Below are 20,090 nucleotides of genomic sequence, written 5' to 3' on the forward strand. Positions count from 1 at the left end.
ATGAGGGGGCTCTGGGCCCTTGTGCTTGGGGGGGTCATCAGCGCCTGCCAGGGGAAGGAGCTGCCACAGGCAGAAGGTAAGGGGCACCGAGACAGAGGGTGTGGGGTCTGCACGCTCTGGGGTCTGCATGGGAATGATCCCATCCCTCCTTGCCTATCCCTGGGTCCCTGGGGAGGTGAGGGAAGGGATGGGAGGGCAAGGAATCGGGTGGCAGAGGTGGCCTGGGACCACCGTGACAGTGCCGGGTCCCCACGTGCCGGCACCGCTCGCTGGGCAGGAGGGCAGGCTGCGTGCACCGCTCCCTGCGCGCGCGCCGGCTGCACAGGCTCTGGGGCTTCGCTCGGCATCCCGGGTGGGCGCGGGGCCAGGGAGAGCAGCGCCAGCCCCGCCGTGAGGAACCAGCCCGGGGACACCCCGTTCCCGCCCGCAGCACCGGGAACACCCCGCGGGCCGGGCCGAGCTGATGGAAGCAGCGGGCTTGGCCGCGCTCCGACTGTGGGGCGCTCGCTGCCAGCTGGCCGGGACGGCGGCTCCGGCCGGCAGCGCCTGTGGGAGCAGCGAGGGCTGCTCGGGGCAGTGGCAAGGATGCACAGAGCTGTCGGGGGCAGTTTGGCCTCCGGCTGCAAGGTGAGGAGAGGTTTGGCCATGGTGCACGGCAAGAGCGGAGGGCTCGGGGCCGTCCCCAGGCGGTGGGGACGGGTGGGTGACAGCGAAGCCGTCGAGGGTCCCGGCTGAGTCGTCCCCGGCTGTGCGTGGGTCGCAGCGTGGGGCGGCTCGTGGCGAGTTCGAGGCGGATGGCGGGGAGGAGTTGCTGGCAGCGAGGCTGTGGTTGCATCAGTCTTTGCGGGGGGCGGAGCGGGGCCTTGTCCCGGCAGGGCCCGGGCCGTGCGGGTGACTGTGGTCCCTTCGGCACAGCCGGGGTGCCTGGGGTGGCCGAGCCTCATCGGCACGGCCGGAGTGCCTGGGACCAGCCCTTCCCGGTGGTTTCCATGCCAGAGCTGTGAGCTCACGGCCGAGGCCCCACTCCACCGAGCAGGAGGGGGCCCCACGTCAGAGCAGGGAGCAGTGCATGCCTCTCCTGCGCAGCCCCCCGTGGCACGGCCGTGCCGGCGTGGGCGGCCCCGTGCCGTGCTGCCGAGGTCCTGGTGCAGTGCCGGGGTACCCAGCTGGGTCTGTGCAAGGGACCTGTGCCGGGAAATGAGGCCCTCCCGGTGAGGGGAGGCAGCGCCGGGGCTGGGACAGCTTCAAAGCAGACAGCACGCGGGCTGAGGCATGTTTCGCCGGCTGCCCCCTGCCCCAAACGCGATGATCTCAGCGCAAGGGAGCTCTGCCTCCGGCACCAAACGTGCTGCGGGGCCAGCCTCAGCAGCACGAGCGAGTGCTCAGCCTGGGGGAGAGGCGCCGTGAGGGTGCCGGGTCCCGGGTGGAGGCGGAGGTGAGCGGGGCAGCCGGGGCCAGCCCGGCAGCGCGGGGCCGGAGCTGCCCTCGGAGCGGGGGCGGTGAACGGCCAAGGGCTGCTCCGGGGCCGGTGCGCGCACCAAGATGCAACAAATTCCTCTTTCAATACCCCCTTGTTTCCTCCCCTGTCTCACGCCTCCCAACATCTGGCAGCATCCAGCGGAGGTGGATTTATGCTACTGGAGCAGCAATAGATCAGTGCTGAGCAGCGCTGGCTTCCCCGTGGTCGGGGCTGACACAACGTTTCCGGCTGTCCCCGTTCCCTGTGGGCCACGCTCAGCGCTGCTCGGCACCTCATCATCACCTCTCCGTCCCCCAGCCTGTCCCCACGTGCCACCAGCTCCGAGGACACCAGCAGGATGGGATGGGACGGGATGGGACGGCCACGGGCAGCTCTGGGCGCCGTCCGCCCGCCGTGGGTGGCCGCGGTGCCTGGCTGATGTCCTGATGCCGATCCCAGGCGCGGGGCTGTTTTGAGGCGAAACGCGCCGCGACTGGGAAAAGCATTTCACCTGGGGAGCTCGCTGTGGGAAGCGGCCGGGGCCAGGTCTGAGCTCAGGGTTCATCTGGTCAAAACATACAGCTCCGCTCCTGGCGGGTGGTTTGCGAGGCGCTGGAGCTGCCGTGGGAGCGGCATCTGCTGGATCCGCGCTGCCCTGCGCCTGCCAGCTGCACCGGCGCGCCGGGGGCCGGCGTGAGAACCTCACCGCGGACCCGGCCTGGAGCACAGCCTCCCTGGGTCCCTAGGGACACTGTGGTGACCCGGCGGTTTGCCTTGCAGGGGAGCTGTGCCCGCAGCTCTGGGACGAGGACCTGGTCGGGGACAAGTATGAGAACATAACGGGTAAGGAAACGGGGCCCGACTGCGGGATGGGCTCTGCGCCCTGCCTGGGGAGGGTCAGCCTCGACACCTGTGCCGTGGCCGCCTCTCACCGCCTCCTCCCCGGTCCCTGCCCGCAGGTTTTAACCTGATCAAGCGGTTCGACCTGCTGAAGATCTCCTCCATCAAGAAAGTGCGCGGCCTGCGGGGCCCGGCGGTGCTGCGGCTGGGCGCGGTGCCACTGGTGCAGCCCACGCGGTGAGTGCGGGCGGCTTGTGGGGTCCCCCCACGTCCTGCAGTGCTCCCACCCCCTGCCCCCCAGCTCACCCCGGCCACCCCACGTGTGGGACCTGGCCGCTGCTTCCCTGCGCTGCACGGATGAGGGTGGGCAGCAAATGCGGCGGGGCTGCGGCACCCAGGGGGCCGCAGAGGTGCTGGGGACGAGGCGCTGGGCTGCCCGAGCCACCTTTCTCCTCGAAAGTAAATCACGGGCTGAAGCAGCTCGGTGAGCTGCGGCCAGCCCTTACGCAACCGCCGCGCTGTGGATGCTCTGTGTTTGCTCTCCTGAACTTGGCAGGAGCTGGCCGGGGTCTAGACGAGCTCACAAGGCTGCGCAGCGCCGAGCAGGGGCTGCCGGCTGTGCTGGGGCCGTGGCTGGCTGCTGGGGGAGCCCAGCCCGCGGCTCCGCTGTCTCCATCGCATCCTGTCCACCCGTGCCCCAGGCTCTGCTCCCCCCGTGCCAACCCGCGGGGCTGGCAGCATCCCTGCCAGCGTGGCGGGTGGGAGAGCGTCCACGTCCCGGGGAGCAGCGCAGGAAGCTGCTCCTGCAGGAAGCGGCTGCGGTTTGCACGCCTGATTTGCACGCCCGCCTCCCCCGGCCTGCCTGGCCCCGCACTGCCCCGGGGCTGGCATGCGGCCGTGCCGGGAGGGGGGACCCGGGGGGGGGGGCTCGGTGTGAGGGGTCACCACACCGAAGGAGACCCAGCCCTGGCTCCTGACCTGGGCAGCCAAGTCCTTAGATGGCTTTTAGATGGCCGATGCTCCGGGCTGGTGTTGCTCTTGGCCGGGTCCTTGTGGCAGCCCAGAGCCAGTTCTTGGGAGCGCTCAGCGTGGGGAAAGCCCCAGCAGCCAGGGTGCGAGCCTTGTGCAGGCACCCATGGGTGCCCCTCTGCCCTGGTCCCACTCCTCCATGCCCAGCAAGGACAGCCCCGTGCCCCGCAGAGGGAACAGCCCACCCCACGCAGCCACCTTGGTCCCTCTCCAGAGCAGTGGCTTGGAAAATCGCTGGTGGAGCCGAGGCTGGGAGCAGAGCGGAGCCCAGAGCAAATATTTCCAGCGGCGGAGCGAGCTGCGGGCACAGGCCTGGCTGGGGGGGGGGGCCAGGCAGTGCTGCTACCCTGCCAGCGTGCGGGGCCGGGGTGCCTGCGGGAGCTGGGCGCTGCCTCGTGCCCCTCGCCTCCACCGAGCATCCATCCTGCACAGCCCTCGGGCTCGGGGGCTTGCTCCTGGCTGCATGGGGCCAAAATCAGCTGCTGCAGCAATAAATACTGCTGGGTGCTGCAGCCCCCCCGGCAGGGGGATAGCCAGGAATTTTGGGGACGCCTGGGGAGCACAGCGGAGAGGATGCGCCATGGGGCAGGGCTGGGGGCAGAGGCCCCCGGGGCAGGCTGGGCTGCATGGGCATGATGCTGCTCCGTCCCCTCTGCCACGGGGTGCTGGGCTGCACCCTGGGGAGGACGGGGCGAGCTCCTGTGCCTCGCCGGGTGGGGGGAGCATCCCTGCCGTTTGTCTTGTGTTCAGCTCCTGTTGCACAAGCGCTGGCGCCTCTCGCAGCCAGAGCCCACGTGCATCCCGCCGGAGACACAAACAGCTCCCGGGCCAGCCCGCACCGCCCCGGGGCTGTGCTCCCCGGCCTGGCTCTGGGGCTGGAGCCGTCCCCACGGCACAGGCAGGGTCAGGGGGCCTCGCTCCATGGTGCCACCCGTGGGAGCAGTCCCACGGGGCTGCTGGGGTCGTGGTGCTGGCGGTGCCCTGGGGGCTCTGGGGTTGACGCTGCCCCCGGGCTCGGTGCAAACATCAGAGCTCGGTGTGGGTCCGGCCGCCCCCGTGCCCCCTGACGCCTGTCCCCGCAGGCAGGTGTTCCCCCGTGGGCTGCCCCCCGAGTTCACCCTCGTCCTCACCTTGCTGCTGAAGAAGAACAGCACCGGGGAGCACTGGTACCTCTTCCAGGTCACCGACCGACAGGGCTACCCCCAGGTACGGCCCTGGGGACGCGGGGCGCAGTGGCAAAGGGGACTGCCAAGCGCCACCATCCCCGAGCACGGTGTCCCCTCTCTGCCCAGCTCTCCCTGTCCGTGCACGGCCCCGAGAAGAGCCTGGAGTTTCAGGCCAGGGCTCCGGGGACCACGTTCGTCAGCACCGTCTTCGCGGGGAAGGCCGTCTCGTCGCTGTTTGACGGGCGCTGGCACAAGGTGGTGGTGGCCGTGCAGAGCCGCGCCGTCTCCCTGCACCTCGACTGCGGCTCCATCTCCTCCAAGCCCCTGGCGCCGCGGCGGGCGCTGGCCGCAGAGGGCAACGCCTTCCTGGGCTTGGATGCCGCACGCGGGACCCCGATCCGGGTGAGTCCCCGTGGGGCTGCGGGCGTAGGGTCCGGTGCAAGGTCTGGTCCTCATCCTGCTGCCCCTTCCCGCTGCAGTTCGACCTCCAGCAAGCTCACATCTACTGCGACGCCGAGCTGGCCCGGCAGGAGGGGTGCTGCGAGATCTCGGCCAGCGGGGTGAGTGCCCTGCGCCCTGCATCGCCCGGGGGCAGCAGCTCTCTCGGTCCTTGGCATCGCCCCCAGAGGGGAAACTGAGGCACAGGGAGGTCAGCCGTCCCCTCAGGGTCACTTGCTGGGGATGTGGGGGGAGCAGAGCAGGGAAACTCGATGCCCTGCACCCCCAGGCACGGTGCAGGATGCATCCTCTTGAAGGGTGCCGGGTGCCCAAGCAGGACTGGGGCTCGGGCCCCCTCCGACCCCTTCTTTCTCTCCCGGCAGTGCCAGCCCGAAGCTCCCAAGACGCGGCGGCAGGCGGAGCTGATGCAGAGCAGCAACCTGATCGAGCTCTCGCCGCAGCAGCCCCAGGGCCGGGTGTATACGCGCTGCTTCTGCCTGGAGGAGCCGCTGGGCTCGGTGAGGCTGTGGGGCGGCGCGGCACGAAGCCACGCTGAGTTCCTCCCCTGGAAAAGCCCGGCCTCACTTTTTCCACTGCTGCGACGCTGCCGGGAGCGAGGGGGGAGGCTGCTGGCTGCCTGCGTGGGGCTCAGCCCGCACCCCGAGGGACGTGGGGCGGGGAGGTGGCACCCACGGGTGCCCTGGGTGGGGTAACCTAGGGGTGCACTTGGAGACGTCACCCTGGGGTGCTCTGCTCTCTCCGCAGGAGCCAGCGAGGGCCTCGGAAAGGAGCGGCCTGAAGGGAGATCACGGGGAGAAGGTGAGGGGAGGTGGGCGAGGGGGTCCCAGCCCCACTGCCCCGCTCCCAGCTCGGCCCCTGCTCCTCTTCCTCCTGCCTCCGCCGCCCTCGGGCGCTTTCTGCGGCTGCCAGTGCCGCAGCGATGCCGTCAGGAAGCGGCTCGTCTGCTCCCCCGAGCAGGAATTCAGGCCCCACTTGCTCTCTGCCGCTGCTGGAGCGATCCCAACCGCAGCTCAGGGCCTCTTTGTTCCCTCCGAGCGGCTGCAGAGCTGGGAAACGTCTCCAGCACACCCCGTGCCCTGCGCCCGCGCCGCCCTGTGCTGCCCCTGCTCCCGCGGTGGGCTCCCACCGGGCATCCCCGGGGGGCAGACGGGTCCCATGGCACGGGCTGGGGGTCGGAGGGGGGCAGCTGGAGCCTGCCTGGCTCTTTTTCTCACCCTCTGCTCTGTGTTCCTTCCCCACAGGGCTACAAGGGCCCGCCGGGGACACGCAGCGAAGAGGTGAGGCTGGATGGAGGCAGGAGGGGAGCCCTGGGGTGTCCCCAGCTTGCCGGGAGCACGCTGGAGCGGCTGCATTGGCTCAGCAGAGCTGTGGTCAAGCCACAAAGCCGCAGGGAGAGCCCGTGCCAGGCCAGGCGCTCTCCTCGCCTCCCCGGGGAGGCTGGAAAACCCTTTCCTTGGGTTTCCCTTTGCCCTGGGTGAAGTGGGGGAGCCCCGCGGGTTGGGGGTACGCGGGCAGCGGCCATGGGCTCGTGCGGGGAGCGGGTGCAAGCACCATGTCCGTCTCTTTCAGTGCCCCCCCTGCTCGCCGCGGACATCTCCAGCCAACGTGAGTGCCCTGGGCAGCACCAGGAGCGGGGGCACCAGCCCCTGCCTACGCCGGGGGCCAGATGGGGTGCTGGGTCCGTGCTCGGGTGCTGGCCCGGGGGTGGCACCCGTGGGTCTCCCATCGCCGCTGCGTTTCCCAGCCCCAGCAGCATCTGGCTGCGGGGAAGCTCTGATCCCTTCCAGATGTGGCCCCATTCCTGCGGCGACCTCTGACTGGAGGCAAAGGGGGTGCAGAGGGGACAGGATGCTCAAGGGCCCGCCTGTCGGGGGTGGCACTTGGGGACAGGGTGATGGGAGGAAGGGGGCTGCGGGGAGGTCGGTGCGCCCACCAGGTGCCGGGCGCTGTGTGCCACCCCCGTGCTCTCTCCCTAGGTGACGCTCGGTCCCCCAGGACCCAAGGTAGGTTTGTGTCCCCCAGCCCCAGGGCACGCAGTCAGCTCCAGCCAGGATGTGGCCGTGGGGACCCTCGGCTGTGCCGGGAGCACCCCTGAGCCAGGGGCACACCTGGACACGGGGACAGCGGTGTCACACCTCGCCGCCCTCTTTCTCTTGCAGGGAGGGAAGGGCGAGCGCGGCCAGCCTGGATCTTACGGCAGCAAGGGGGAGAAAGGCGACCGTGTGAGTGTCCCCAGCAGGGCCCCCCCTGCCCAGGGGTGCTCTGGGCCGTGGGGACCCCACTGCCCTGCATAAATGCTCCTGAGCCACGTCCCCCCCTGAGCCATCTCCTCTCCTCCCACAGGGTGCTGACTGCGTGCGCACAGACCCTGGTGGCCCCGTGCAGGTGAGACCCTCCCCCTCGACACCCCCCCAGCTCCGGCATCCCCCCCAGCTCCAGCACCCCCTCACCACCTTTCCCTTCTCTCCTCAGTGTGCTGAGGGGCCGCAGGGCGAGAAGGGGCAGCGGGGCGAGGTGGTAAGTGATGGGGCTGGGGCTCCCTGCTCGCTGCGGCCAAGTTTACTCTGCAGGCTGTAAAAATATTTGTGCACGCATCCTGTGCGGGGGCGCCGGGGCTGGGCACCTTGCAGAGATCTCTGCAAGGTGCCCGGCACCCTGGGGTCCCGCTGACGCTGCCCCCTCTCTGTCCCACCATGCAGGGGCTGCCAGGGGCGGCGGGTGCCGACGGGCAGAAGGTGAGGACAGCGTTGGGGACGTGGCAGTGGGGGCATCTGGGCACGAGCTGGGTCCTCGCGGTGCCACCCCATGCAGCGTCGGGGTTTGGGGACCTGCAGAGCCCAGCGGGGTCCCCAGGGGCTTTGCTGGGGGAGGGGGTTTGGGGACGTGGGGTGGTGGTACCGGGGACACGGGGCAGCGGTGTGGGGACACGCGGGGATGTGACGTTAAATAAGTGGGGACAGGGACCCCAGGGGCTCGGAGGGGACGAGCCTCTGCACAGGGGAGGTGGCGCCGGTGACTCCCATCTGTCCCCCAGGGCCAGAAGGGTGAGAAGGGCGACGGGGGACTCCAGGGCAAGCCGGGCCGCCCGGGCCGTGATGTGAGTAGTGCCGGGCGGGTACTCAGCTGTGGGGCAGGCTGTGGGGCAGCAGGATCCAGCACCATCCTGCTCTGTGCCACGCACGGCGCTCACCCCGCTCCCTTCCCACCAGGGCCGGCCCGGAGAGATCTGCGTGGTGGGCCCCAAGGGCCAGAAGGTAGGTGGGGGGCCGGGGGGGCCCGGGGCACCCAGGAGCAGCACCGGCACGGACACGGCTCCTTGCCTTTCAGGGCGACCCCGGCCTCGTGGGACCCGAGGGGCTGGCTGGCGAGCCGGGGCCGCCGGGCAAGCCGGGCTCGCCGGGGATCGGCTTTCCAGGGAAGCCGGTAAGGGGCTGTGTAAGGGGCCGTGCCGTGGGGCATCGCCGCGGGAGGGGGCGTCGAGATGCCCCGTGGGGCTGAAGAGGGGTCACAGCAGAGCTGATGCCATCCTCTGTCCTTTTCAGGGCGACCCCGGTGGCCCCCCAGGTCCAAAAGGAGAAAAGGTGAGCAGGGGGCGTATGGAAGGGGTCCTGGCTGCCCCCACTGCCCCCTCCTGCTCGAGGGGCTCCTCACCCGGACCCTCCCCACCCGAGTTGTGGTGCCGTGGCCAGGCGAGACGCCCCCCGGGGAGCTGGGGGCTCAGCGTGGGGAGCAGGAAGCCCTCACCTGGGGATGGGTGGCTGGGCGGGCTGGGGATGCTGAGAGCCCTCGGTGGGGGTTCGGCCAGTGCTGGGGTCCCCCAGAGGAGCTGGTGCTGGGGGGCACGGAGGAGGCTCTGGCTCCTCTCCCTGATTTATGGAGGCGGAGAGGAGCAGATGGGGAGGGGGCTGTGGGGCTGGGGGCTGGGGTGCTGGGGGGCCTTGGGGCCGTGGCTTCCACCTCGCCAGGCTCAGGCTCTCTGTTTCTGGCTGCAGGGCAGCTCGGGAGCTCCTGGACCCGGCGGACCGCCTGGGACGCCCGTGAGTACCGAGCGCCGCGTTCGGAGCCAAAGCCGGGGTCAGAGACGGGTTTCTTGGCTCGGGGCCGGGGCTGCCTGGCCGGAGCGGTGCTGGGATCCCAGCCCGACGGGGAAGGGCTTCGGGCAGCCCCGCCGGAGGCTGGGACCGACCCCGCTGGACCCGGGGGCTCGGGGGTAGTGGGTGCAGGATGGGCAGAGCTGCGGCGAGCCCACCCCCCAGCCCCAGCCGCTGCCTTCCTCCCGCAGGGGCTACCCGGAGGCCTGGGGCCAAAAGGAGACAAGGTGGGTGCAGGGTGGCCCGGAGGGGGGCTGTGCCCACCCCCTGGGCTGGGGGCTGCTCGGGGCACCCTGGGGGCCCCTCGAGGTCCCCAGCCCAGGGCTGTGCCTCACCATCCCTGCTCGGCAGGGCGAGCCATGCGAGCCGTGCCCCACCGTCCCCGCGGGGATGCTCAGCACCACCGGGCTCCCCGGCCAGCCGGGACCCAGGGGGGAGCCTGGGCAGCCTGGGAAGGACGGCGTCTCGGTGAGTCTGGAGCTGGGGGCTTGTGGGAGGGCACGGGGGTGCCTCTTCTCTGCATCCCTAAAGCTTCCTCCTCGTTTCCCTGCCTGCAGGACAGGCCCGGCCCCGCAGGACCCAAAGGGGACAGGGTAGGTGACGCAGGGCTGAGCTCGCTGGGGCAGGGTGATGCTGAGCAGCGTCCAGCCCAGCCCAGCTCCTCTGCTTCCTCCCCAGGGAGACCCTGGCATCCAAGGCATGAAAGGGGAGAAGGTGAGCGTCCGTCCCGCTGTCCCTCTGTCCTGCTGTCCCACCCGGTGTGGGGACAGCCCCCCGAGCTCAGCGGGTGACCCTGAGCCCCCTGACCGTGTCATCTCCGCGCCCCTCGCAGGGGGACTCCTGCCTGTCCTGCGACGCCCGCGTCCTCGCCGCGCTGCTGCGGGAGCCCCCCAAGGGGCACGAGGGCGAGCCGGCGCCGCTGCTGGTGAGTGCACGGGGCTGAGCCTCCCCTAGAGCCCCACTGAGCCCCCCCAGCCCCAATGGGCCGCTGTTCCCGTGCCCGCGGGCTGCACGGGTGCTGGAGCTGTGACCATTCAGCAGGGTGAAGCCATCCTCCCCGGGCTGGCTGGCATCAAGGGCGAGAAGGTGGGTGTCCCCCTGTGGGACGTGGGCGAACCCCCGTGGGACATGTGCGCCCCCCCCCCCCCCCCAGGGGCTGAGGGCAGCCCCCGGGGCCAGATCCTGACCCTGCTTTCTTGCAGGGGGCCGGCGGCGAGGAGGGTCCTGCGGGCAGACCGGTGAGCGGGGGGCAGCGCGGAGGTTGGGGGGCTCACGGTGGGTGCTGGGAGCCCAGGGGTGCTGGGCTCATCTCTGCCCTTGCAGGGGCTCCCGGGGGATAAAGGCGACCCAGGTGTGCGGGGACTGAAAGGAGAGAAGGTGAGCGCTGCGACGGGTCCCCGTGCTGTCCCTGGGTGTCCCCAGCCAGGCTCTGACCGGGCTGTCCCCCCCCACCCAGGGCGAGCCCTGCGGGCAGTGCCCCCCGGCTCCGCAGGCGCTGGAAGGGGCAGCGACGGTGCTGGCCGTGCCCGGAGCGCCGGGGCAGCGGGGCAGGGACGGGCCCCCCGGCAGAGAGGTGAGTGCCCCCCCGTGCCCATGGGGTGCCCGTTTGGGGTGCCCCGGGGACATCGTGGCCTGATCGCTTCCTTTCCCCAGGGCAAGCCTGGTGACGCCGGCCAGAAAGGGCAGAAGGTGAGAGGGAGAGGACGGAGCGGGGGTCCCGGTGGCAAAATGGGGATGCGGCGGGGGCTGTGGGGCAGGGGGGATGCTGACGCCCCCTCCTGCCCCATGCCCTCTCTTTGCTTAGGGGGCCGCGGGCAGCCCCGGGGACCCGGGGGCACCGGGCATGGACGGCCTCCCGGGGCTGGCGGGTGAGCCGGGCATCAGGGGGCCGGCCGGCCCCAAAGGCGAGAAGGTGAGGACCCCACAGAGGTGGGGAGGACCCCGTCACCCTCTCCTCCACCCCCCCAACCTCTCACCGTCCCAACCTCCCCTGCTCTGCTCCTTCCTCTGCAGGGAGACTCCTGCGAGCCGTGCCCCGCGCTCCAGGGGCAGCTCTCGGACGTGGTGGGCATCCCGGGAAAACCCGGGGCCAAAGGGGACCCCGGCACCCCGGGCACCGGCCAGCCTGGCAGACCCGTGAGTGCCCCCGTCCCGTGGATCCACAGGCACCCCCCCAGCCCCGTGCCCCCGCGGTGACCGAGCTGTGTTGTAGGGCAAGCCGGGGCTGCCGGGGATCCGAGGTCCCGCCGGGCCCAAGGGGCTGCAGGTGAGTGGGGCGCTGGGGGTGGGCGCAGGGGGCGCGCGGTGCCGCTCACTGCCCCCGCTCTCTGCAGGGCGAGCCGGGACCACAGGGGATCGGCCAGCCGGGACCCCAGGTGGGTGTGCGGTGCCGTGCCGTGCCGTGCCATCCCAAGCCGTGTGGCGCTGTGCCGTGTGGTGCCGTGCCGTGCCGTGCTGTGCCGTGCCATGTGGCTCTGCCAGCTCTCACTCTCTCTTTTTCCCCAGGGAGAGCCCGGCAGCACCGGACCACCCGGGACCCCCGTAAGTGTCCCTCTGTGCTCCCCGCTCTGTGGGCCGCAGCAGCCCCCAGCCCCCCGATTCCTGCCTCTCCCCCTTGCGACCCCCCCGGGCAGACGGTGACAGCGTGGTCCTGGCCACACCACGGCTGCAGAGTGGCCCTGGGGACGGGGCTGTCACCACTGCTCGCTGGGCGGACTGGCCAGGGAGACCTAATGCCACCTCCCGCCCCCAGGGACCCCCCGGAGCCCAGGGCCCCCCAGGAATGGCAGCAGAGAAAGGAGCCAAGGTAAGGGAGCGCCCCGCCGAGCCCTCCCCTCGCAGGGTGGGGCCTGTCCCACCCCCTCGGGCTGCCTTTCCCAGGGCCACATCCATCCTGGGCACACCGCGGTGCTGGGGCACAGCGTGGTGCCACGTCCCCCCACCCTGCCTCATGTCCCCGTGCTCTGCCGGAGCATGGTGGTGGTGCCCCCCAGCCCCCCTTTGCCCCCCCGGCTCCTGCTCTCCTTTCCCTGCAGGGATCTCCGGGTCCCAAAGGTGCCGTGGGCCCCCCCGGGCCACCAGGACCCAGCGTCACCGGGCCACCGGTAGGTCCTGCCCCGGGGGGGGGACACTGCCATCCTCCCCCAGCCCCTTGATGCTGGCTGGGGGCTGAGCTCAGGGCCGAGCTTCCTCACGCTCCTCTTCCTCGCAGGGCCCCGAGGGGCAGCGGGGGCTCCCCGGGGTGCCTGGCTCCAGCGGGCTGCCGGTAGGTATGAGATGGGGGGGGGGACAGGGGAACGGAGGGGGCTGGGGACCCCTTGCTAACGTCCGTCTGTGCCTTTCCTCCTCGCAGGGAGAGAAGGGCGCCCAGGGCGAGAAGGTGAGCGGGTGCTGGGGTAGAAACGGGGCTGCCCCCGCTCCCCGTGCCCCCCCCGTCCTTTTCCCTCACCTCCTTTTTCCTGCAGGGGGACCCCGGGGAATGCGCCTGCCCCCCGAGCCTGCGCCAGGACCCCAGCCACGCCGGGATGCCGGTGAGTGCCCGCGGGTGCCAGCCCCATCCCCGTGGCTTTGTGCCCCCCCCCCCCCCCCCCCAGCATCCTCCCTTTCTCCCCAGGGAGCCCCCGGGCTCTGGACCGGGATGTCCTGGCAGCCGCAGCCGGGTCCCCAGGTGGGTGCTGTCCCCGCGCGCGCCGCAGCCGCCGGCCTCAGCACCACCTCACCACCCGTCTCTGCTTCTCTTTTGGGGTGCTGCAGGGTCCCCCCGGAGCCCCCGGCCCCCCCGGCCCTCCCGGTGCCCCCGGCCGCCAGGTGAGCGATGGGACGTGGAGGAGCAGCAGCGTGCAGGCGGGGTCGGATCCTGCCCCGCTCTTAGCGAAGGGGTCGGGTGCCCAAGCTCTCTCCTTGGCTCTAGGGGGTCCCAGGACACAACGGCTTGCCGGGGCTGCCCGGGCCGGCTGGAGACCTGGTAGGTGGGGGCTGTGCCCCGTGGCCCCCCCACCCTGCACCCTCTGGGGAGCGGGGGGCATCCCCCTGTCCCCTCCCGTCCCCTCCCGTCCCCTCCCGCATTCCTTGCAGGGGCCGTTGGCTGTCATGGCCGAGAGGAACATCGAGGTGCTGAAGGTGAGTGCCCGGGGGTCTCTGGGTGATGCCCACCCCCCACTTGGGGGTCCCCGAGCCCCCCGGGGTGCCGCTGACCCCCCTCCTCCTCCCAGAACCTCTGCGGGGACTGCGCCCAGCTGCAGGCGGCCTTGGAAGCGCCCGGCGGTGTCAAGGGGGAGAAGGGGGACCGGGGCATGCCGGGCGCCCCCGGCAGCGAGGGCTGTGCTCGCGTGAGTATTCGCCCGCCTCCGGGCACCTGAAAGCCCCCTGGAAGTGGTGGTCCCCGGGGGCAAAAAGCAAGGATGCTCCCGAGGGCATCGGCTTCTGCAGCGGTGGTGCACAGCAGCAGGCGAGCGCAGGGCTGGGCACGCTCGGGGCACACCATGGGCACGCTCGGGGCACGCTTGTGCCTCCATCCCATCCAGGATGGGAGTGTCCCAGGGGGGTAAGGGGGGGACGGCCTCGTCCTGAGCACCCGCAGGGTGCGGCGCTGCGCCCCTGGGGCTCTTCTTCGCGCAGGGCGGCCCCCCCCGGGTGACTTTGGGTTTTCTTCCAGTGCTTTGCCCAGTTCCCGAGAGCTGAGGAGGCTCGGGTGAGTGACGCGTGCCGCTGGGGGCATGGCACCGAATCCCTTTGGGGTGCTTGGCGGGGCTTGGCGGGGCCGTGCCGCGGGCGGTGGGGCACATCCAGCCCCGGTGCTGACGCCGTGCCGCTCCCCGCAGGGCGACAGCCCCGATTTGGACTGTGCGGGCGACCCCGGGCTCCCCGGTGCCCCGGGCATCCCCGGCGAGAGAGGCGAGCAGGTGGGTGCCCCCCTGTGCTGCCCCCCCAGGGTCCTTCCCGGAGGCTCTGTGTGCCTCTCGGAGCTGGGCTGTGCCCCCTCCGTGGCCACATCTGACGGCTCCCGTCCCTCCCCAGGGCCCACCGGGACTGCGGGGACCCCCAGGGCCACCGGGGCCCATCGTAAGTACCCCTGTTCGGGTCGGGGGGGTGCTGGGCTGTGCCAGCGCCGTATCACAGCGCCGGGGGGGGGCTCGGAGCCTCTGCTGTGAATCACCGAGGGGGGCCCAGCGCCCCGCCACGAGGCCACGGTGATGGGCAGAGGGTCACGGCAGGCGGAGGAGCGTCGCAGCTGCCCCCCCGTGGGGCTGGAGGTGGAGGCGAGGGCGCTGCCAGCCCAACACGGAGCAGGAGCCCCACTCGGCTGGGGCCGAGGTGGCCCCCAGCGGGTGCTCTGTGGCACCCCAAGGGCTCGGCCCTGGTCCTGGGGGGCGCTTCGAGGCCGTGACGTCCCTGTTTCTCCCCTCAGGGCCCCCCAGGCTTCCCTGGAACGCAGGGCGTACCCGGACTGCCCGTAAGGACCAGCACGGCTCCGCTCTGTGCCGTCTGTCGCTGCCGCTTGGTTTGGCTCTGCCCCGTCCCCCCCCCCCAGCCCCACGGCACCGGGCAGCGACCCCGGGAGCAGCCTCCCCCAGCTCTGCCCGCCCCCCTTCCTTTCACCACATCTCCATCCCTGCTTTCCATCTCCATCGGGGGGCTCCCGGTGGGCTCAGGCTCAGGAAGGGACACCCTGAGCTCGGCGACTTGGCCACCCGTGCCAGGTCCCTCACCGGCACGGCACCCGGTGGTGCCAGGGTGGCCGCGGCACCGGGCTGGGTGTGCTGGGTGTCCCGGTGCACCCACGGCACGGCACAGCTCCCACGGGCGGGCTGGGTGCCCCCCCGGCACCCATCTGCTGCCCCCTGCCCTCCCGGGGGCACAGGGGCTCCCCCTCACCCCGCCGGTGCCTGACTCCCCCAGGAGCAGCCTCCATCCACCACCATCTCCATCTGCATCTCCATCTCCATCCTCATCCTCATCCTTCCTCCCCGTGGCGGCGGGGCCAGCGGCTGTCCCGTGGTGGTGGCTCCGGGCGGATCCTGTCCTGCTGCGTCCTGCTCCTGTCCCCTCGCCCTCTAATGTCACCGTAACAGCTCCGTCCGTGGGGGTCTCTTGGGGGTCTCCGGGGGTCTCTGTGGTCGTCGCTCTGCGGTGTCAGCCTGTCCTGTCCAGCCTCCACCACCTCCGCACCACGTAACCCCCACTAACCCCCCCAGTGGTCTGTGCCACCGAGCCTGGGGGCTCCTGGCTGTCACCCGTGTCACCTGTGTCACCCGTGTCTTGTGTGCCCCGGGAGGACGGGGGGCAGCGGGTGCCCCCGCCGTGGTCTGAAGGTGCCCTGGGCAGCGGCGGGTGCTGGCAGGGGGGCACCCGTGTGCAGCCCCCCCAGCTGGGCTCTCTGCAGCCCCCGGGGCTGCCCGGGGGTCCCGGCACAGGGTGGGGGACACAGGCTGCAGGTGGGTGCCCCAGGTGTGTGCGGCGGTGCCAGGGCAGGACTGGGGGCAGGTTGCAGCCCCCGGGGGGCTCTCAGCCCACGCTCCCTGTGGGTACAGCACCGGGCAGGGGCCATGGGAGCCCCCCCCCAGCTCCTCTCCTCTCCCCTCCAAGGGTCTCCAGGGGGAACGCGGCCCAGCCGGGCTGGCCGGAGCCAAAGGGGAGCCGGTGAGTGCGAGCACCCTGGGGGGGTGGTGGGGAGGCCGGGGGGAACAGGGTACACCCTGCGGGCTCTTGGTGCCCACCTGGGGGGTCACAGGTGGCTTAGCACCATCTTCCCCGCACAGGGACCTCCAGGACAGCCCGGCTACCCCGGTGCCACGGGCCCCCCCGGCCTTCCTGTGAGTACTGCGGGGAGCCTGGCAGCGCCTGCCAGCCCCCTGCCACCTCCTGTGTCCCCGTGTCCCCCCCCCACGCTGCCAGGGTCGGGGACACCACGGCCCTGCAGGGCTCGTCCGTGCCCCATCCATCCCCTGTGCCCCATATCTGCACCCCGTGTCCCATCCGCACCCCATATCCCAGCCTCACCCCACGTCCCAGCTGCACCCCACATCATGCCCGTGCCCCACGTCCTCCCCTCTGTCCCCCCATGTCCCCTCTGTCCCCCTGTGTCCCCCTGTGCCCCATGTCCTATCCACACCCCATATCCCACCTTGTCCCCCGCCCTATGCGGGGCCTCCATCCCCTTCCCTCCGCAGGGCATCAAAGGTGAGCGAGGCTACGTGGGCCCCCCCGGGGAGAAGGGGGAACCGGTGAGTGGGGGCTGGGCTGTGCCCGTTGGCACGGGGCAGAGGGGCCGGGGCTCCTCCGGGTGCCCCCCTCGCTGTGGGCACGGGGCTGGGGTCCCTGCAGCCGCCCCCATCCGAACCTTCCCCTCTTTTTTTCCAGGGCCCCCCCGGCTTGGACGGCCTCCCCGGTGCCGTGGGGCCAGCGGTAGGTGCGGGGATGCAGGGAGGGAGCGGGGGCCACAGCGCTGGCTCTGGGGACCCCCAGTTTTGGCCCTGGGGACCCCCAGGGGCTCACGTCCCCGGCTCTCCCGCAGGGACCGAGGGGCGAGCGGGGGCTCCCGGGCAGCTCTGGTGAGAAGGGCGACCAGGTGAGCGTCCCCGAGGGACCCCGTCCCTACAGCTCCATCCCTACAACCCCGCCCCTACATCCCCGACCCCTGGCCTCGTCTCTGGCTCCCCCTGGGGTGCCCGGGACCCCCGGCCGTGGGCAGGACCCGCTCAGCTCCTCTCTCTCCGCAGGGTTTCCAGGGCCAGCCCGGCTTCCCGGGGCCGCCTGTAAGTCCATCCTATGGGGCTGGAGGGAGCACAGGGCTCCGGCACTGCGGGGTGACCCCGGGAGATGATGCTGGGGACGTTTGTGTCCCCAGGGGGTTGGGGGGAGAGGTGGGGCGGGGGACAGGGGCGTGCTGTGGGGTGGGGTGCAGAGGGCAGCCCTGAGTTAACCCCGATGAAATGGGTTTGGGGACAGAGGGGAGCACAAGGGTGGGATCCCGTCCGCCCACCGTGACCACAGATCCTCTCCTCAGGGCCCCCCTGGCTTCCCGGGGAAAGTTGGCCCAGCCGGGCCCCCGGGACCTGCAGCCGAGAAGGTGAGTGCACGGGGACGGGGACAGCGGTGGCATCGCTGGCCGGGGTCAGCTCGGGCCCCCCCGACCCTCCTGTGGCTCCCGCAGGGCAGCGAGGGCATGCGTGGGCCCACGGGCATGCCAGGACCCCCCGGCCCCCCTGGCCCCCCGGGCATCCAGGTAAGGGCTCCCCGTTCCCACCCTGGGGGCATCGCAGCACTCCTGTCCCCATGCGGGTCCCCGGGGACCCCCCCGAGCTGCTCGGGGCCGCGTCCCCCTCCGAGCCCCCTCCTTGTCCCCGCAGGGCCCCGCTGGTTTGGAGGGACTGGACGGCAAGGACGGCAAGCCGGGGCTGCGGGTGAGGCGCTGGGCTCTGACGGGTCCTGGGGGCGAGCAGCCACCCCCTGCACCCCCCCGGACACCCCCAGTGTCTTTTTCTCCCTAGGGTGACCCCGGTCCCCCCGGGCCACCAGGGATGATGGGTCCCCCGGTGAGTGCTGCCTTTCCTTGTCCCCCTCCTGGTGCCCAGTGGGTGTCCCGTGAGCCGTGCCGGACCCCCGCTGGCTCAGCACACCCCGGGCCCCGACCCCAATCCCCCTCTCCTCTCCCCCCCCAGGGCTTCAAGGGCAAGCCGGGGCACCCGGGGCTCCCAGGACCCAAGGTGGGTGATGGCACAGGGGGACCCTTGTGTCCCCGGAGCAGCGGTCACCCCACCGTGGGGACAGCCCCGGGGACCTCGGTCCTGAGCGAGGGTGTCCCGGTGCTGTGCTGCCCGCGGTGTCCCTTTTGTCCTTCCAGGGTGACTGCGGCAAACCCGGCCCCCCGGGGAGCACGGGACGGCCCGGGGCTGAGGTGAGCAACCGGGGGGGGGGGGTGTGTGGGAGCCCTGCATTGAATGGGTCCCGTGCCCCCCACCCCATTCATCCCGCTGCCTTCCGCAGGGCGACCCCGGCCCCATGGGACCCCAAGGCCGGCAGGGACCCCCGGGGCTCATCGTAAGTGGCTCCGATCCCCCCGGGTGCGCTGGGACGGTGCAGGGAGCGCTGCGGGGCCACGTCCCCGGGGCGGGGGGCATCGCCCCCAGCTGAAACCCCTCGCTCTGCCCCCAGGGACCCCCTGGCAGCCCGGGGCAGCCGGGCCCCGCTGGCCTCGCCGGAGTGGTGAGTACCCATGGGGCTGCCTCACAGCGCCCCCGCAGACACCCAGGGGGCTGGGGGGCACAGGACGAGGACGGGGATGGGACCGGGGGACGGGTGGCTGTCCCCACCCAGGTGGTGGCCGTCCCCATCCCATGCTGCCCCCTACACCCAGCTCTATCCCGCAGGGGCTGAAGGGCGAGCGCGGCTCGGCGGGGGACCGAGGTCTGCCGGGGATGCCGGGACAGCCGGGACCACCGGGACACCCCGGCCCACCGGTGAGCGCAGCGAGGGGGGTGCCTGGCACGGGGGGGGGGGGCGACGGGAGGAACCGTGCCGAGCCCATCTCACATCTCCCCGCTTCCATTCCACAGGGGGAGCCGGGGCCGGATGGACCCAGCGGTAAAGAGGTAGGAGTGGGGCCACACGTCCCAGGGGACCCCCGGGACAGCCCAGCCATCCCGCTCCTCTCTGTCCCCCCAGGGCCCCCCAGGAAAGCCCGGCACCGCGGGACCCGCCGGCCAGAAGGTGAGGGCAGAGCCTGGCTGTGCCGCTGCCGCCACCCCGGGGCCCCCGAACCCCCCCGTGGGGCTGGGGGTGCCCCTGGTGAGCACCCCCTGTCCCCGTCCCCGCAGGGCGAAGCTGGATCCCCCGGCGAGCGAGGGTACCCCGGGGAGAAGGGCAGAGCCGGCGCCCCCGGGGGGCCGGGGAAGAGCGGCTCCATGGGTCCCGTGGGGCTGCGAGGCCCCGCCGGCGAGAGGGGCCCCCCCGGCTCTCCGGGACCTGCGGGCAGCCCCGGGCTGCCGGGCCCCCCGGGGATGATGGTAAGTGGGGGGGCAGGAGCCCCAACCCCGTGGGGCAGAGCCAGGGCTCGGTGGCCACAGCCTCTCCCGTGTCCCCCCAGGGGGACGTGGTGAATTACGACGAGATCAAGAGGTTCATCCAGCAGGAGATGAGCAAGATGTTTGACGGTAACGGGGCTGCGTGGGGGGGAGGGATGGTGGCCCCCCAGGCCCCCCCCACTCTGCCCCGGTCCCCGCTGAGCTGCGTGTCCCCGCAGAGCGCATGGCGTACTACACCTCTCGGATGCACTTCCCGGTGGAGATGGTGGCGGCCCCGGGCAGACCGGGTCCCCCGGGCAAGGACGGGCTGCCCGGCCGGCCGGGACCCCCCGGCTCCCCGGGGATGCCGGGGCAGATCGGCAGAGAGGGGCGGCAGGGAGTGCCGGGCATGCGGGGTAGGTGCTGCCCGCGGTGTCCCCACCGTCCCCAGGCACCGGGGTGCCCCCAAGCACCGGGGCGTCCCCATGCCGGGGTCTCACCCTCTGCACCTCTCCCCTAGGGGAGCCAGGCGCCAAAGGAGAGAAAGGGGAGAAAGGCGTGGGGATGATGGGGGACAGCGGCCCGCCAGGACCCCCAGGTGAGCCCCCTGCCTCCTCCCACCTGGCTGCTGGCACCGCCTGCCCCGCGCCACCTTCCTCCACCGCTCTCTCCCCTTGCAGGTCCCCAGGGACCACCAGGCTATGGGAAGATGGGCCCGCCGGGCCCCGTGGGCCAGCAAGGCATCCCCGGTATCCCCGGCCCGCCGGGCGCCACGGGACCACCGGGCAAAACCGGGCACTGCAGCCCGGCCGAGTGCCTGGGCGCCCTGCCCGTGGAGCAGCCGCTCTTCCAGCCCAAGAACGCCAAGGGCCCCTTCGGCTGAGCCGGCCCCGGGTGCTGCCCGCTGCTGGTTTTATTCTTGCCCCCGTTTTCCAGGGGGCCGCGCCGGTCCCGGGGGGCGCAGGGGGCATGGGGGGCGGGTGCCGCCCAGCTCCGCTGGGGGTGGCTGTGGGGCGGGTGGATCCTGCCCGGATGAAATACAGCC

At 72.1% G+C, this 20,090-nt stretch overlaps 1 protein-coding gene across 1 annotated transcript; it reads left to right on the forward strand.

The window, feature by feature from the left end:
* COL16A1 (collagen type XVI alpha 1 chain) lies at positions 1-19,928 on the forward strand. The gene is made up of 65 exons (XM_050715252.1): positions 1-76; positions 2,240-2,302; positions 2,419-2,536; positions 4,411-4,534; positions 4,621-4,896; positions 4,974-5,054; positions 5,316-5,450; positions 5,698-5,751; positions 6,204-6,230; positions 6,523-6,558; positions 6,930-6,956; positions 7,113-7,175; positions 7,297-7,338; positions 7,426-7,470; positions 7,653-7,688; positions 7,988-8,050; positions 8,163-8,207; positions 8,281-8,376; positions 8,496-8,534; positions 8,946-8,990; positions 9,236-9,271; positions 9,396-9,512; positions 9,602-9,637; positions 9,723-9,758; positions 9,877-9,969; positions 10,698-10,733; positions 10,849-10,956; positions 11,058-11,180; positions 11,257-11,310; positions 11,378-11,419; positions 11,550-11,585; positions 11,797-11,850; positions 12,080-12,148; positions 12,397-12,423; positions 12,509-12,574; positions 12,658-12,711; positions 12,798-12,851; positions 12,955-13,008; positions 13,119-13,163; positions 13,256-13,372; positions 13,699-13,734; positions 13,865-13,945; positions 14,061-14,105; positions 15,630-15,683; positions 15,803-15,856; positions 16,214-16,267; positions 16,404-16,448; positions 16,558-16,611; positions 16,763-16,798; positions 17,050-17,112; positions 17,197-17,268; positions 17,393-17,446; positions 17,534-17,578; positions 17,705-17,749; positions 17,887-17,940; positions 18,030-18,083; positions 18,198-18,248; positions 18,413-18,502; positions 18,599-18,634; positions 18,708-18,752; positions 18,860-19,048; positions 19,129-19,195; positions 19,285-19,461; positions 19,566-19,643; positions 19,726-19,928. Exons 1-65 carry the CDS (start codon positions 1-3, stop codon positions 19,926-19,928), a joined length of 4,530 nt encoding a protein of 1,509 aa, XP_050571209.1.
* Positions 19,929-20,090: the final 162 nt, after the last annotated feature.

This window comes from Cygnus atratus, chromosome 23 (genome assembly GCF_013377495.2).
Source record: "Cygnus atratus isolate AKBS03 ecotype Queensland, Australia chromosome 23, CAtr_DNAZoo_HiC_assembly, whole genome shotgun sequence".
Classification (NCBI taxonomy): Eukaryota; Metazoa; Chordata; class Aves; order Anseriformes; family Anatidae; genus Cygnus; species Cygnus atratus.